Below are 17,848 nucleotides of genomic sequence, written 5' to 3' on the forward strand. Positions count from 1 at the left end.
GAAGCCTCAGACCAAACGTCACTCATTCGGCTACACGTACACGGCTCGAGCCGGTCAAGGTAGAACTGTTTAACATGGGTTTGTGGGGGTCCTTCAAGATGTTAGTGTTACTCTGCAGTCCTTAGTCATGCAGTTAAAGGTTCCAGCCTTGATTACATGAGTTACCTACTTAACGTTTGTGGCGAAACATTTACACCCACTTAACGCCACATAGCTATTACGACAAGCCTGCTTTCCTGAACCCATTCTTGGCACATAATAGTTAATCACTACTTACCAGATGATACACATCCTCCTCTTCTCGCTGAATGATGGCAGCCGATCCTTGTGCATAGCTTCGATAAACAGCAGTGTTCTGTCTCAACAAACAACATTGTGTCAATCATTTTGTCATGGATGCAAACATATTCTATAAAATCATCTGGATTTGCCCACTGAGTTATTTCAACTGTTCTTATACTAGCATTAAGTAAAACTATTTTGTATATTCAACATACTTTTTAAGGATATTTAAATGACTGTGTTTTTGTGAAATATAAAATTGTGTGTAAAGTATTCACGACAAAATCAAAATTTATCATCTAGCAGTCTGTTCAATACATGTTCCTCAACCCAAACATATAATTACAGTTACAGCTTACGTCATGCTGTGGGAGGTCAGTTTGAAGAACTGGTCCACGTTCATCGGTCAGATAGACAGGGTAACTCTCTATGTCTCGTTCACTCCGTGTCAAATTTAGAGACACACTTGAGCCAGAGAGTTCAAACCGGAAGTGAAGAACATCGGGCATGTGCGTGGCGGATCTTCCATGACGAATGTGAGCAGAATGGATTAACACTGGATCCACAACATCTGTGAAATAACGTTGATTTGATTTATTAATGCATATTGAACACTGGTCTTGTCGTTTGTGATAGCAATGAAAAGGACCATCAAGGCCTCTTAGAAATATTTTTTGGTAGGACTTTTGAGATGTTTCACTGAGGACCTTTAAAATTCAATCACAGACAAATTACAGCAAGAACACGAAGAACAGGCTTCATGAATAGTATCCATGCATCTGGTCGAGCCAGGTCCAGGTCCACACCAGCGAAAGACGGTTGAGTTGAATCATATCAACGAAACAGTTTCTGACAAGAATCCTTGTCAACTAATTTGGGTTATATTGCAATCCACTTTGTGTCACTGGATGTGTTCAATGTATCTGATATGTCTGACACATATATAAACATGTTAAACAGAAATATAACACCACCTACCAGAAACACCATACTGCGACTCGTCCATGAAAGCGAGTGAATCTGCCGACGTTGAAAGTCCAAGCAATATGAGAGTCAACAACATCCCGGCGGAATTAGATGTGAATATCTGTTACTGTACGTGTTGTGCTGTCACTGTAGCACGATGACCATATTTAAATGTATTCCAGAACCTGGGTATGATCATCATTGTACAGCCAATCAACTCGTGTGATGATCTTTGTGTTTGATTTTTGCCATTGCTTGCGGCTAGGGCGGTTTTATCTTGACAAGATGGCCAAAATGATTGTCATGGTCAGTAGATCCAAGCATTTATAGCCTGGGGGTATGAGCTCTTACAGTTTGTTACATAAATTTCAGCATTGGTCCCTTGGCTGAATCTGTCGCTTAACACGCAGGTGCTATCTAGTGTTGGGTAGCTGGTTCCTAGAGCTACATGGGGTATATTTCTGTTTGTTATTATCAACATTCATCGCTGAGCAATTACGTTTTACGTGATTGGAAGCTCTTCCAGGCAGGACCAAGAATCAAACTTTTTTCTTTTTTTTCCATTTCCATTTTTATGTTACAATTTTCATTACAGCAGCTTTATGTTCTCCAGTTGAAAGTATTTTAAGTGTACACTTCCTGAGTTTCACTGCTTTCTTACTACATTTATACAACATGTATTTGATTATTATTATCACCACATTAAGAGGATTAATATGTTTACCTTTAACTCCAAATAATAAATGTTCTTCGCTTAAATGAATTTTACTTCCCGTGTATCCTTCAATCCATTCAGTTAATTTTGTCCAAATATCTATTGCATATTGACAATTACAAAGCACATGTGCTATAGTTTCAGCTGGATCGTTACACTATGAACATGCTGGTGACTTGACATAGCCAATCTTATATAAATATCAATTAGTGCTAAGAATGCTTTGTGTACATCTTTTTGCCATCAAACTATAATTTATCCATTCTGTTTAAGTAATGTGTTTATTAAGATAAAGCTCCCATTGGCTATAGCTTTTAAGTTTTGTAAATTTGGAATTTTGCAAAATTTCATAAAATAATCTACTACTTTAAAACTTTCTTCCACTGGAAGCCATCTGCCCCATGCATTTTGAAGTCAAGCCCTCTGTCAAGTCTGTGTATGTTATGCATTGTTGGAAACCAGAGGAAACGCTAGCTATTTCCAAATATGAAAATGATATTATGCTGCCTCTGGCTACCAGACCAGATAAAAACTCAAAAGGGACACTTTCCTTAACTTAACCGATTCATACCAAATGTGACCAGACATTTCATGATGTAACTGTTACTTAGAACGCCAGTTAAAACGTGCTTTCGGCAATGTCTCACATACACATGGGGTGATTCGGTAGTGGAACTATACAAACTATATATGGGCATATAAACAGAGAGATTAGAAACAATCAAAGAACGCAAAGTGTGGTATAATAGACAGTTTCATTTCGATTTAGTTCAACCCTCTTTTATGCCACCATTAACTTATGAAAACATTTAATGAACTATTGATGAACGAATTCTGACACAACCGGGTCTGGATGAATAGCTGTGCTTATACACAGGCAAATTGTAGCGCAAATAGGGTTGCGCAACAAAGATAAAAATGACAAGTTTTTCCATATGCGAGCGAACCGAGCAATGGTTGGCAACGTGCTTCCCTCGCTCCGGTTCGAAAAATATTTTTAATATCAAATAAAATATCGCCATCATCAAAGGTCGTCAGCGTAAATTGTCGTGCTCGATAAGTAAATTAATCATCGACTCATCAGAATAAATAAACAATGTCGAATCGCTTCGTCGAGATAAACAATCAATCGGTGTCGTCGAGATCGTCTCGGCGAAGTCGATGTCGGAAAATCATCAGTAATTCAGTCGTAAAGTCAAAATAAACAATGTCGAATCGAAAACGTGGTCGTCCGAATCAGGAAATAAACAATGTCGGATCATCGTGATCGTCGCAATCAGTAATCGACAATCGTCCGGATCGTCGTCGGATCGATAAACAGTCGTCGGATCAAGGAAATCAATCATCGGATCAGATCGCGTCGTCGTCCGGATCGAACAATCGTCATAAAACCGAAGTCGAGATCAAAACAATGCGTCGGATAAACAATTAAATTAATCATCGACAAATTAAAAGTCGACTTATCTCGTCGGTCGTCGGATCAATATTCGGATCAATTAATCATCGATAAATCAAAGGATCAAAGTCGACAATGTCGGATCAAAGTAAACAATAAATGGATCCGGCATGGTCGGATCGAAATCGAAAATCGTCGGAATCATCATAATCGTCATCGTCGTCGACAATCGTCGGATCATCGACAGGTTAATCAAGTTCGTCGATCAGAATCATCGGATGTCGTCAGGTTTCGATATCGTCGGATCGACATCTGCTCGTCGGATCATCATCGTCATCCGGATCAAAATCGATCAATCGTCGGATCGAAAGATCGTCGATCAAAGTGTCATCGTCGAGGATCCATATCGATCGGATCGGCGTCGATGTCGATGTCATCGTCGGATCGGATCGAAATCATCGTCGATATCATCGTCGGATCAAACAATCAAATCATCGGATCGTCGGATCATCGTCGATCATCGTCGGAAAATCGTCGGATCGTCGGATCATCGTCGGATCAAATAATTAAATTAATAATCGTTTCTCGACAATAAATCGGATCGATCGTCGGATCGTCGGTCGAATAATCGTCGGATCGGAAAAATTCTGAAGATCGAAATCAACAATCGTCGAATCGTCGGATCCGGATCGATAATCGACAAGGATCGGATCGAACGAAGTCGATCGGATCGTAATCGTCGGATCGAATAGTCGTCGTCGAATGGTCGTCGGATCAAAGTCGACTATCGTCGGATCGAAAATAGTCGTCGGATCGACAATCCGGATCATCGATCATCGTCGATGATCATCGTAATCAAATCGTCGGATCGTCGGAATCGATGGTCGGATCATGTCAGGATCATCGGATAATTCGTCGTCGGAAGATCGTAGTCGTCGGATCAATCGTCGGATCGATAAAACAGTTCTCGGATCGAATATTCGTCCGGATCGAATAAAGGATCAGATGCATCGGCTCGTCAGGATCGTCGTCGGATCAATAAACAATCGTCGGATCAAAGATAAAATAATCGTCGGATCAGGTCGATCCGGATCGTCGGATCAATCAGAAGATCATCGATCGTCGAGGATCGATAAACATGTCGTCGGATCATCGTCGTCGGATCATCATAGTTCTCGAGGATCAAGCGTCGTCGGAAATAAAACAATCGTCGGATCGTCGACAATCTATCGGATCGATCGTAATCGTCGGATCAATCAAATCGATATCGTCGGATCCGTATCATCGGATCAATCGATATCAAATCGACAATCGTCGGATCCATAATCGTCGGATCGTCGATCATCATCGTCGGATCAAAATCATCAGTCGACTATCATCGGATCATCGGATCGAATAATCAATCATCGGCTCGTCGGATCGAATCGATATCGTCGGATCGTCGGATCGTCGGATCATCGGATCGATAATCGGATCGAATAATCAAATCGGATCAATCGTCGATCGTCAAATCAATCGTCCGGATCGAAAAACAATAATCGGATCGAAATAAACAATGTCGAGATCAAAATCGTAATGCGTCGAGATCGAAAAAACAATGTCGAATCGAAGAAAACAATGCGTCGAGATAAAATAAACAATGTCGAGATAAAATAAACAATAATCGAGATACATAAACAATGTCGGATCAAAATAAACAATGTCGGATAAAGGAAAACTATTATTAGATAAAGTCCATAATGTCGAGATCAAAATCGCTTCGTCGAGATAAAATAAACAATGTCGAGATAAAATCGCTTAAATCGAGATCGAAAAAACAATAATCCCGGATAAAATGCGTAATAAATGTCGAATAAACAATGTCGAGATAATGTCGAAACAATAATCGAATCATCGCTCATCGAGATCATAAACAATCGTCGAATCGAAGAAAAACAATAATCGAGATAAATCGCGTATCGTCGAATCATCGTAATGCGTCGAGATAAAGCAAACAATGTCGAGATCAAAATAAACAATCGTCGAGATAAATTAAAAACAATGTCCGGATAAAACAATAATCGAGATCATCGCTGTCGTCGGATAAACAATAGTCGAATAAAAATCATAATGTCGGATCAAAATCATAATGTCGAGGATCGAAGTTAATCGTCGGATAAAATCGCTATAAAGTGAAATAAAATAAACAATAAAGAGATAAAATAAACAATGTCGAGATATCGCGTCGAGATCATCGTAATAAATCCGGATCAAAATCGCTTCTCGTCATCAAACAATGTCGAGATCAAAATGTCGGTCGAAAAACAATGTCGAGATAAAATAAACAATGCGTCGAGACCATGTCATCGTCGGTCGAAAAAACAATGTCGGATAAATAAAGCAATAAATCGAGGATCAATAAACAATCGTCGGATCGCGTTCGTCGTCCTGTCAATATCAGATCAGATCATAAACAATCGTCAGATCAAAACAAAGTTCGAAAACAATGAAGTCAGATAGAAAATAAACTTCTCGTCGGATCAAAGGAAAAACAATGGTCGAGGATCAAAATAAACGACGTCGGATCAAAAGTAAATCAGGTCCGTTGGATCAATACAATGGATAAACTATAGTTCGTTAAAGTTCAATGCGTCTCAATCAAAGATAAACAAATTCAAAGATAAACAATGGTCGGATGTCGAAAGACGCAATGTGGATCGAGGAAACAATGTAAGTCAGGATCAGGCTATGAAGTCAGATCATCGTCGAGGATAAAGTCGGATCGAAATAAACAATGCGTCGGATATCGTAAACAAAGTCATATCGTCAGGATCGGCACAATCGTCGGATCAATCATAATCGTCGGATCGGATCCGTGTCGTCGGATCATCGGCAATCGATCGGATCGGAAAACAATCGTCGGATCGTCAGATCGTCGGATCATCATGTCAGATCGGATCGAAATCAACGTATCGTCGGATCGTCGAAACAATCGGTCCGGCGGATCGAAGTAAATAGATCGTCGGATCGTCGGATCAAAATGTCGTCGGCGGATCGAAATCGTGGTCGTCGGATAAAGGATCGTCAGTCAAAGATAAATAATCGTCGGATAAAGATAAACAATCGTCCGGATCAAATCGTGTCGTCGGATCAATCGTCGGATCGAAAATAGTCGGATCATCGTATCGTCGGATCATCATCGTCGGATAAATCGGCTCGTCGTCGGATCAAAACAATCGTCGGATCATCATCGTCGGATCCATCGATATCGTCAGTCGAAATCGTATAGGTCGTCGGAAAGGATCGTCAGTTCGAATCGATAATCGAATCGATACATATCGTCGGATCAGATAAACAATGTCGAGGATCAAAGTCGGATCGGTCAAATAGTAGATCAATCGTTCGGATCAATTCGTCGGATCGAAAATAAATCGTCGGATCATCGGATCGTCGGATCATCGACAATAAGTCATCATCGTCGGATAATCGAAATTCGTCGAAGTCGGATAATCGTTTCAACAATCAGTAAGTCGATCATAAACAATCGGATCAAAGTGTCGTCGGATCGAAGTAAAATCGTCGGATCGATGAAGTCGAGATCAGATCATCGACAAAGTCGGCGGCAAAGTCGTCGGATAAAGTCGTCGGATCAGGAAAATTAAGTCGGTCCGGGCAATAAAGTCAGAAATAGATCGGATCGACAATGGATAGATCCGGGGAAACGAGTCGTCGTCGTCGAGGATGCAGAAATGCGTCGGTAGTGTAGTGCAGGATGGAAGCGTGAAAGTCTGGATGCATTAGAGGCTGTAGTTGGATGCAGGAGTTAAGTAGATCAGGATACAGGACAATTAAGGCTTGTAGTGGGATGCAGGAGAGAGGCTGGTGAATGGGATGCAGGAAACAGCCAGTTGGATAAAGGAGTTTAAGCTGATAGTGGGATACAGGAGGCTAAACAATAATTACAGAAGAAGGAAGTTGAGGGATACAGAAGAAATGGTCGGATCGTAGGCAATTAAATACAGGAGTAGGCGGTAGTCGGGATACAGAAGAACAATAGTCCGGATACAGAAATAGGCAACAAATCGAGGATACAGAAGCCCAGATTGGTCGGGATACAGAAGTAGGCGGTAGTGGGATGAAGAAGAAGGCGGTAGTGGGATACAGGATGAATGCAAGTGGGATACGGTAGGCGATAGTGGGATGCAGAAGAAGGTGGTCAGGATACAGGAGTGGGCGCAGTGAGTGGGATGCAGAAGTAGGCGGTAGTGGGATGCAGAAGAAGGCGGCGGTAGTGGGATACAGAAGTAGGCGGTAGTGGGATGCAAGCGGTAAGTGATACGGGGTAGGCGGATAGTGGGATACAGAGAAGTAGGCGGTAGTGGGATGCAGGAGAAGGCGTAGGGGATGCAGGAGTAGGCCGGAGTGGGAAAAGAAGCGGATAGTGGGATACAGCAAGAAGGCGGTACGGTGATACAGAAGTAGGCGATGAAAGTGGGATACGCAGGAGAAGGCGTGGTAGTGGGATACAGAAGTAGGCGGTAGTGGGATACAGGGAAGGGGTAAGGGGATACAGGGAGAAGGCGGTGGTGGGATACAGGAGAGGCGGTGGTGGGATAAGAGGACAAGGGTGGTGGTGGGATACGGGAGAAATGTAATCGGATACAGGAGGATAAAGGTAGTGGGATGCAGTGAGAAGGCGGTAGGAGATACAGAGGAGAAGGTAGTCTGGATACAGGAGAGAGAGCGATAGTGGGATACAGGAAGGCGGTAGTGGGACAGGGATAGCAGGCAGGAGAAGGCGTTGAGTGGGATACAGAGTAAGTAGGCGGTAGTGGGATACAGAAGAAGGCGGTAGGTGATACAGAAGTAGGCAGTAGTGGGATACAGGAGAAGGCGGTAGTGGGATACAGGAGAAGGCGGTAGTGGGATACAGAAGAAGGCGGTGGGGGATACAGAAGTAGGCGGTAGTGGGATACAGGTAGAAGGCGTGGTGGGGATACAGGAGTAGGCGGTAGTGGGATACAGGAGAAGGCGGTAGTGGGATACAGAAGAAGGCGGTAGTGGGATACAGGAGAAGGCGGTAGTGGGATACAGAAGTAGGCAGTAGTGGGATACAGGAGAAGGCGGTAGGGGATACAGAAGTAGGCGGTAGTGGGATACAGGAGAAGGCGGTAGTGGGATACAGAAGTAGGCGGTAGTGGGATACAGAAGTAGGCGGTAGTGGGATACAGGAGTAGGCGGTAGTGGGATACAGGAGAAGGCGGTAGTGGGATACAGGTAGGCGGTAGTGGGATACAGGAGTAGGCTGTAGTGGGATACAGGAGAAGGCGGTAGTGGGATACAGGAGAAGGCGGTAGTGGGATACAGAAGTAGGCGGTAGTGTGGGATAGTAGGGGAGTGGGATAGGCGGAAGGCGGTGAGTGAGATTCTTTTGTCAACATTTTATGCACATCATGTCGTCTCGAAGACGCCTTAATCCACAGCGTCGCAGAAACCTGGGAGTAAGATCGAATCCCAGATGCAGATTTGTCAGTAAAATACTTTCCTCTCAAATGTCACCCAAAACGGTAAACGCCTTAGACCTGATTCACACTGGGCTTTCTCCCTGAAGCTGACGCCAAGCTGTGAATAACCTCTATAAAACAACATTAAACTAAAACATACCTTCAGTTACAAACATAGTGAATCGATTCTGATTGGACTTATTCTTTGTTTTAATAGCGCTGAGGAATTGACCGTAGAATGAATGAATGCATTAGTGAGTGAGTGAGTTTAGTTTTACGCCACACTCTGCAATATTCCAGATATATGGCGGCGGTCTGTAAATAATCGAGTCTGGACCAGACAATCCAGTGATCAACAGCATGAGCATCGATCTGCGCAACTGGGAACCGATGTCATGTGTTAACCAAGCCAGCGAGCCTGACCACCCGATCCCGTTAGCCGCCTCTTACGACAAGCATGGTTTACTGAAGGTTCATTCTAACCTGGACCTTCACGGGTGAATGAATGAATGAATTTTGTAACTGTGACATTATATTGGAGATGGGTCTTCACAAAATGTCATTGTATGTATGGTGAAAATAAAACATCACTCATGAGAGCACCATGCTCACACGTAATACGCGTGCAACACGCGAACATACAAACTGTTCTAATTCGCCGTTCAGTTACATTCAAGTATGTTTTCGTAAAGATTAGAAGTTGCATTGTTGAATATCAGTATAAACTTGTCTCCGATGGACTAAAATAAAGCACAGTTACTTTTAAATGTCAGTATATGTTGCTTACATGTAACATAGTGAATCTGAGCGGTAGCATTGCCCTTTTCATAATCAATTATCTTCGACAAATCCGATTCTTACGCTTGTACCGTGTTCACTGACACGTGAAACACATAAAACTGTTTAACTGTAAACATTATATCGAGTGGTATATTGATACCAAACAGTGTTTATTCTTGCTCAGTATCAACCAGTGTTCTTTCATTCTCGAAAAGTCTCAGGTCAAATGGCTGAAACGTTGCTGATTGTGACGTTAGGAAACAAACAATAAATATTATTCATTCGTGACTTCAGACTGACAAAAGCAAGACAGAGATCATTTTGAGTCCCACCACAACATGGAACACGTTTATTTATCCTGTACAGCAGTTCTTGAATGTACCATAGAAACATCCATCATGACAACATGGGTATCAGTGGTGTGCAGTGTGAGGAAAGGTTTTTACATGACACATGCTCAATTAAGAAAATGTCCACAAATATTTGTAACATATTAAAGTCATGACATTATATACTCATTTCAAAGATGTTTTCTTACTGCCACGAGTCAGTGTGACATTTCTATCCAGGTTATTCTTTTCGGAACGGATTGACAATGTCCTTGTTGAAATGCTTAATATTAAAAACATATTCAAAATCAGCTAACTATCTAACATAAATTTAGGGTTCAGTAGAAACCTACAGTAAACCTACATAAAACAAACGTGGTTATGCTTAGTAGAGGTGGACAACTCGCTAACACAGAAAATTAGTTTTACAAAATCACCACAATTGGACATGCAGATGACCTATCTGGATTTCTCATTTACCATGACATTGAATGTAGGAAAATCTCTCCAAAATGTCGATGGCTTTTACAAATGTCTATGAATGTAAAAAGGTTTTAAAGGCAGGAATATCAACCCCGAACTGTATGGTTTATGGCGAATGTGGAAGATGTACTTAAATACATATATTCGTTGTAAAACAAATCTATTTCCCATATGTTTTTTGGCAAAATATATCTTGATTTTGATTTTGATCTCGACAAATCAATATTGAAGTACAGTCGTGAATATCATCTGATGCTTTTTTCAGCCTACCCAAGGAATATGAACGGCGATTCTTGGAGAACGATGAATCGTACCGTGGTCTTTTTCTGTGGAATCTGTGCAGTGCACGTAGCGCAACACAACAACAACTGTGATGATGAGTAGGTCGTGCATGACGCTGCTTGACAGCCGAACCGCAGATCATCCCCTTGTGGGCACATGGCTGTGGGAAGAAATATGTAGGCTGAATTTGGCAGAGGAGAACTTACACATGGTTACATAGGTTTCAATGTTTGTTCCCGTATTTTCTGTATGCCTCACACCGTACTCAGTAATATTCCAGCTAGATGATGGCGGTGTTCACATATTCATGTCTGGATCAGTTATTGGCCATGGGACAATGGTCAGTAATGTGCCAATAAGACAAGTAAGGCTTGCTTAAGACAAGTGCTAACCCGGATGTTTCCAGGGTACACCTGCAATGATATGTCAAGGTGTCACATAAGTTCACTAGGTGAATATATCTAAGTCTAATCAGTATGCTAATGTAGTGACAGCCAGAATTGTGAGCTGAAAATTGACATAGTTTTCGCCCGTTCTAGCTCTCGAAAGATGAGTTTCTCCGTATCTGCGATTGGTTCCAAATTACGTACCTGTCGGTGTACACTATCGTGATCGAAGGTGAAATCGTAGACGAAAGGTGACAGGGAAATGGACTACCTGTCGTATCGGAGTACAGGCTATACATTCGAATGTTTCCATGGGACTTCATATTTTAAAATAATCACCCATATCACCTTTCCATAATCTACAGGAAATTTCATTACCTATTGATGATTGCCATGAGTCGAAACTGGGCAAGCCAGTCAGAATGCGGCTACTTCGACCAGTGTAATCCAAACTACTTTTGACAAGATGCCTTTTGTATAATAAATATGAAAAAGAATAGATTGTCGTTTACAATTGGGCTCTTTACATGGATGCTGTTAGTGTAGGACCATGTGGGATGATACCATCAAATTACATGTTCTCTTTACATGGATGCTGTTCTCTTTTGGATGCTGTTAGGACCATGTGGGATGATACCATCAAATTACATGTTCTCTTTACATGGATGCTGTTAGTGTAGGACCATGTGGGATGATACCATCAAATTACATGTTCTCTTTACATGGATGCTGTTAGTGTAGGACCATGTGGGATGATACCATCAAATTACATGTTCTCTTTACATGGATGCTGTTAGTGTAGGACCATGTGGGATGATACCATCAAATTACATGTTCTCTTTACATGGATGCTGTTAGTGTCTCTTTACATATGGATGCTGTTAGTGTAGGACCATGTGGGATGATACCATCAAATTACATGATTCTCTAGTGTGGGACCATGTGGGATGATACCATCATATACATGGATGCTGTTAGTGTAGGACCATGTGGGATGATACCATCAAATTACATGTTCTCTTTACATGGATGCTGTTAGTGTAGGACCATGTGGGATGATACCATCAAATTACATGTTCTCTTTACATAGATGCTGTTAGTGTAGGACCATGTGGGATGATACCATCAAATTACATGTTCTCTTTACATGGGTGCTTGTAGTGTAGGACTCTTTACATGGATGCTGTTAGTGTAGGATGATACCATCAAATTACATGTTCTCTTTACATGGATGCTGTTAGTGTAGGACCATGTGGGATGATACCATCAAATTACATGTTCTCTTTACATGCTGTTAGTATATGGATGCTTTACATGGATGTGTTAGTGTAGGACCATGTGGGATGATACCATCAAATTACATGTTCTCTTTACATGGATGCTGTTAGTGTAGGACCATGTGGGATGATACCATCAAATTACATGTTCTCTTTACATGGATGCTGTTAGTGTAGGACCATGTGGGATGATACCATCAAATTACATGTTCTCTTTACATAGATGCTGTTAGTGTAGGACCATGTGGGATGATACCATCAAATTACATGTTCTCTTTACATGGATGCTGTTAGTGTAGGACCATGTGGGATGATACCATCAAATTACATGTTCTCTTTACATGGAGGACACCTGTCATTTAACTGGGAAATTATTTCAGTTACAACTACTCTGGGCTTTCCAAACAAGCTTTAGATTGTTATCACGTTTGATAACATATGTGTTAAAAAACTGATCAAACTGAATCAGCCATGTTCAGTTATATTACTCTTTCTATGTAATACTGTGTTGCAAACATTTTCCATATACAAGGTGTTTTCCACATAATGCGAGATTGTTTGAAAAATATATCCCTTAGTTCGAGATATATAATTGTCTGATAACCAGTACCAACATGATCAAGAGCTGATATCATGGTTGTTATATCCTACTTTACTGACAAGTGTATCTTGTCTAAGACACCATCGGGTGGTCATATTAAAAACATTGCTTTTTTGACAGAATATATCTTTATATCTGATACTGACTGACTGACTGAGTTTGGTTTTACGCCGCTTTTAGCAATATTCCAGCAACATCACGGCGGGGGACACCAGCAATGGGCTTCACACATTGTACCCATGTGGGGATTTGAACCCGGGTCTTCGGCGTGACGCTTTAACCACTAGGCTACCCCACCGCCCTTATATCTGATAACCAGTACCACAAAAGATCAACAACTCATAAGGAAGGTTACATATTCAGGTCATGGATGTCTTATCATAGATAATGTATCATCGGGTTATTACCTGATTTTGCTGGTGCAGCAGCATTGTAGACACACACCCCGCGTTCACACCACTGGAACAGAAAAATTTAACAGTCAGTGCGTCATGGTAATTATAAAGGTCACTCACTGACAGTTGAATGAGGACTGAAACAGATCGCCGTGACAATGGTTGAACAAGAATTGTTCGAGGTCAGTGGCTGCAGAACAAGTTACTGGCACTGGACTAATTGAATACACTTATGTTCATTATAATTATTGTTTTCGACTTGATACATTTTATATTTGTTTTGTTGGATTTATGTACCTAAAGGTATTCAAACCTAAAACATTTCGTTTGACCTTCGTTTAACATCCTCACAAAATGTGTCACAATTAAGATGGATGCCGAAAACACAATACCTTAGGTTCTTTTGTGCAGTGAAGTTCCAAATTATTATTGATATCGTTAACGTTTACTGCAGTACATGTCAAAGCATCACAAAGTCAGCCACTTCAAATCGGGTATAGCAGTTAATTTCAAAACGATAACAGCGTTCACCTTCTTATCGCCACATGATGTCTGTTCTAAAGGAATCGACCTAAAATAGCAGGTGAATCCATCCGTCGAACAGCACATAATTCGACACATCGACTCAAAACTGGTTCCATTTTCGTAAGCTGGGGAATTCTGGAATTGTATAGAATAAAACTTCATCAAAGAACGGTTTTGTTGATTGTTAAATTTTAAAAAGATAAAACATAGAGAGGAGTGTGGCTTTACAGCTACATTTCATCTGTAGCAACATCTGTAACACAAATCAATAATTCATAAACTCTGCTCTCCATGACGTCTTTGCCCATCCTTTCGTTATAACCTTGATTTAATAACAGATTTTCATTTGACAATTTTGAAAATCACAAAGCTCAACATATTCAAAGTGTATTAGTTCAGGTTTTGATCTTTTATCATATTTGGGAAACTATTCATGACGTATTATTTTCACATCATTTGTCCAATTTGTGATAATATATTGGCCAGCGACTAATTTTGGGATATCCGATTGCTCTTTACCAACCCTGGAAAATTTGAAGTCAGATGTAAATCGATCAGCACACTGCTGATCTCCATTAGTCGTTTGACCTGCGAGTCGCCCGTTCGTTAATAGAGTCGAACCGGATATAGAGGTGTTGAGAGCGCATGCTTTTCTACAGAAAAACAGAATGGTAGACATTAATGTACTTTGAGTAGATAACGATATTGTGGGAACGCTAAATTTACATTTGAAGTCAAAATGAGGCGAATTGGCCAAGAAACTTCACATTCTTTCTTCAGGGCACTATAAAAGAACAAGAGATGGTAAGATGGTATTAAATTGTTATTATTTCATTGTTGAGATCTGTGTGATGTACACGATACACTGACAGTGCCATAATCAGTTTCATTAGGCTACACCGCCGTTCCAAAACATGGGTATACAGAATGTCAAGTCACAAGAATGAACATGCGAAAGGTGTATAATGTAATCGACTGCCTGATTTGAACACGTGGTTGGGGACATTGCTTTGAAGTTCCTCGGAAATTCTGAGGTTGGTTCCTAAAACCATGAAGCCTTCTCCCAAAGTGCATCCCATTCATGCTGGAACTGTAGACCTGGGCCATGAGATATATACCTTCGTGAGGTTTCACGGATGATTAAAAGTTTAGACTCACTGGTGTAAATATAGCCACTTACTTCAGGCAATTGTTCTAAACTAAATTTTGCAAAATATTCCATACTGTTTAAAGGTACTGTTTACACATGAATTGATGTATTGTAAAACAGATTCGTAACGTTGAACAGTTTATTGTCATGAGTTCAGTAAATGATGAAAATCAGTGCAAATTGGCGAAGTCTTAACAAAACTTTACACCAACACGCAGCTGTTCACATGCACGACAGCTTTCCAGCGTTGAAATACTAAGAATGTGATGCTTTTCCAGCAATTTGATGCATGATCATCGTGCAATTCAGCTGCTTAGAGTTTGCAGTTGTTTCCTCCAAGTTAGTGGAGAAATCAATCTTCGATGTAACCATATATGGTACATATACGCGCACACATAACATATAGTGGGTGTTTTAAGTGAGTCTAAACTTTTGAAGAGGAGTATACTTGTATAATTGAAGTAGTTAGATAAGTGCAGACAGTCCGTGCAGCAGTTCTTATATCCTCCTGGTGCTGTTTCCGTTGAAAACGTAGTACTGAATCTGTGCATATTGCTGGTGTATGCCTTTTTGCCAATGTACCTTACAAACACCTTAGTCAGAGCTTCATATAGGCCTACATGCAGTGTACAAGACACCAGACTGGATCCATAGGTGAGGTATCCACTTTGAAGTATCAACACCACACCTCAACACTTTGGTCCCACACACATATTCACACTTACTCTGGAGCAGATAGCGAAGTCTTTAAGGTCGCTACAGAACAGGGTGAGAAGGTCCAGGGATTGGATGGCGCGTGTGAAGTAGGGTAATTAAGTGCAGATGTCATTACAAACAGGTCGGTATTGTTGCAGCCACTGTCGGAGTCATGTCTCAAACCCAGGCTAAAACAGAACGTCAAATATTTGCCATTGTTAGTAATTGTGGTACTGGTATAAGTATATAACATTAATAGATTACATGTAACTATTGAATATCGCTGCTACGTATATGTATTGATTCATCTCTGAAAGAACGGTAAAGATCATATCACTCGTCTACTAAGAAAGCATCCCACGAAGTGGCTCCACCGGATGCAGCAGAAACACTTACATGTGTCCAAGCTCATGAGCAGCTATGATCCCAACAATACCATCAGGAACGTTTATGGTAATGCTTACAGGTAGGTCCGTGCACAAGAAATCAAATGCGGCAACACCTGGAACAGAAAGTTCAACCATCACTCTCTGTCCACCACTATAGTGTACATGTATAATACCGCAAATACCACATACAGATTAAATCAGACTCGATATTTGGAGTTTTCCCAAATACTGACTTGACACGTCATTCCCATAAAAAATAAAATTATGAACTCATCGTAGGAGACATCCGTCATCCCTCAACATGATGTCACACAACAAGAAGTGGAAGGGGAAGATGGTGTAGAAGAAGAGGAGTGCCGCAAAGAAGGCAGAGAAGAAGGCAAACAAGAAGGAGTAAAATGATAGGGTGGCGTAGAAGAAGGCGGAGAAGAGGAATGTGCAGATAATAGTGGACACGAAGAGGATGGCGAAGAAAGATAGTGGAGATAATGGTGGGAAAAAAGGAGGGGAAAAGAAAACAGCCAAATAAGGAAGGGGAGAGGGCGGTTAAGAGTGAGTGAGTGAGCGATAGGGCGGTTAAGAAGAACATGGAGAAGAAAGCAAAGGAGAAGACGGAGACGACAATGAAGACGAGAGCGGCGAGCAGGAACAATATGCCCAATAAGTAACATCTAAACTTTCAGTCCAATTTAGTTGTACCCACCAATGACTGGATTCGGATTTGCTAAGGCGTATCTGTAACAAGTAATGTAGAATATATGATCAGATACATTTAAACACACAAAATTAGATCACAGGATTCTGAGGTATATTTTTTAAGTTGCGGTCACAAAAGTACCAAACTATCTGTGCAGATCTGAATACATATCAGTACATTTCCTCTGTAGAACTTTGTCCCTTAGTCAGTATCGCGGTTAGGAATCCCCTTATTACCCCATATTTTCGTCACGTTATAACCTTATCTCTCATCACTAGTCACACGTGGTAAATATCGCCCACCATGTTACCATTATGCTGGTACCTCATAAGAATGTAATGTCCATCGATCACTTACCTGTCTCTTAAAGCCTAAAGCGACTTCAGCTGACAGTCACATATGCCATGTATTCTACCTGATATAAAATCAGGGGCAAAAACATTATCTTCTTGCGTTAGATATTAACAGACACAAAATGAACAGACATGCATTTACTGTTCAGTGCTCATCGGCGGCAGGTCAGGTGATCTTGTTGGCTGTTGATGTTGGAGTTCAATAAGTTCCTTGTGACAATAGCTGCATCAGTATTGTCACTGTTCTGTTGATACAATGGGTTTTGTCGGAGGAATGGTTGCGCAGCAGGTCGCAAGCTGTGAGATTCCTACCACTAAACCACTAGGGAAAGTTATGTCCATTGTTCTTGGAAGTGTTTAATTAGCATAACTGAATAACTGCCCAAGGGCAATTATTTATATTTAAAAACAATAAAATTGTGCTCATTTTGATCATCTTCATCATGCCTAATACATTACATGCGTATTAAATACGTATGTCCTCGTGGTGTAAGCCGTTTGATCCCCCTCATTACGGTAGTTATTTAAATAAACTCTGTCGGTCTAAAGCCCTCGCAGAGTTTATTTAAATAACTAACTTGTAAGGGTGATTAACCTATACATAACAACCAGATTGGTCTCCGCAAATGCTTCCCCAAACCATCACACTCCCACTCTCTGTAA

At 41.0% G+C, this 17,848-nt stretch overlaps 1 protein-coding gene across 1 annotated transcript in view; it reads right to left on the reverse strand.

Annotated features, from left to right (window-relative positions):
* Positions 1 to 17,848, reverse strand: part of LOC124286246 — a 34,385-nt gene that overhangs the window by 11,183 nt on the left and 5,354 nt on the right. Inside the window, exon 9 of the mRNA XM_046722590.1 lies at positions 278 to 355. Within this exon, the coding sequence (XP_046578546.1) occupies positions 278 to 355 (78 nt within the window). The remainder of the gene's footprint in view (positions 1 to 277; positions 356 to 17,848) is intronic.

This window comes from Haliotis rubra, unplaced genomic scaffold (genome assembly GCF_003918875.1).
Source record: "Haliotis rubra isolate DU_JTF1 unplaced genomic scaffold, ASM391887v1 Scf38, whole genome shotgun sequence".
NCBI classification, from domain to species: domain Eukaryota; kingdom Metazoa; phylum Mollusca; class Gastropoda; order Lepetellida; family Haliotidae; genus Haliotis; species Haliotis rubra.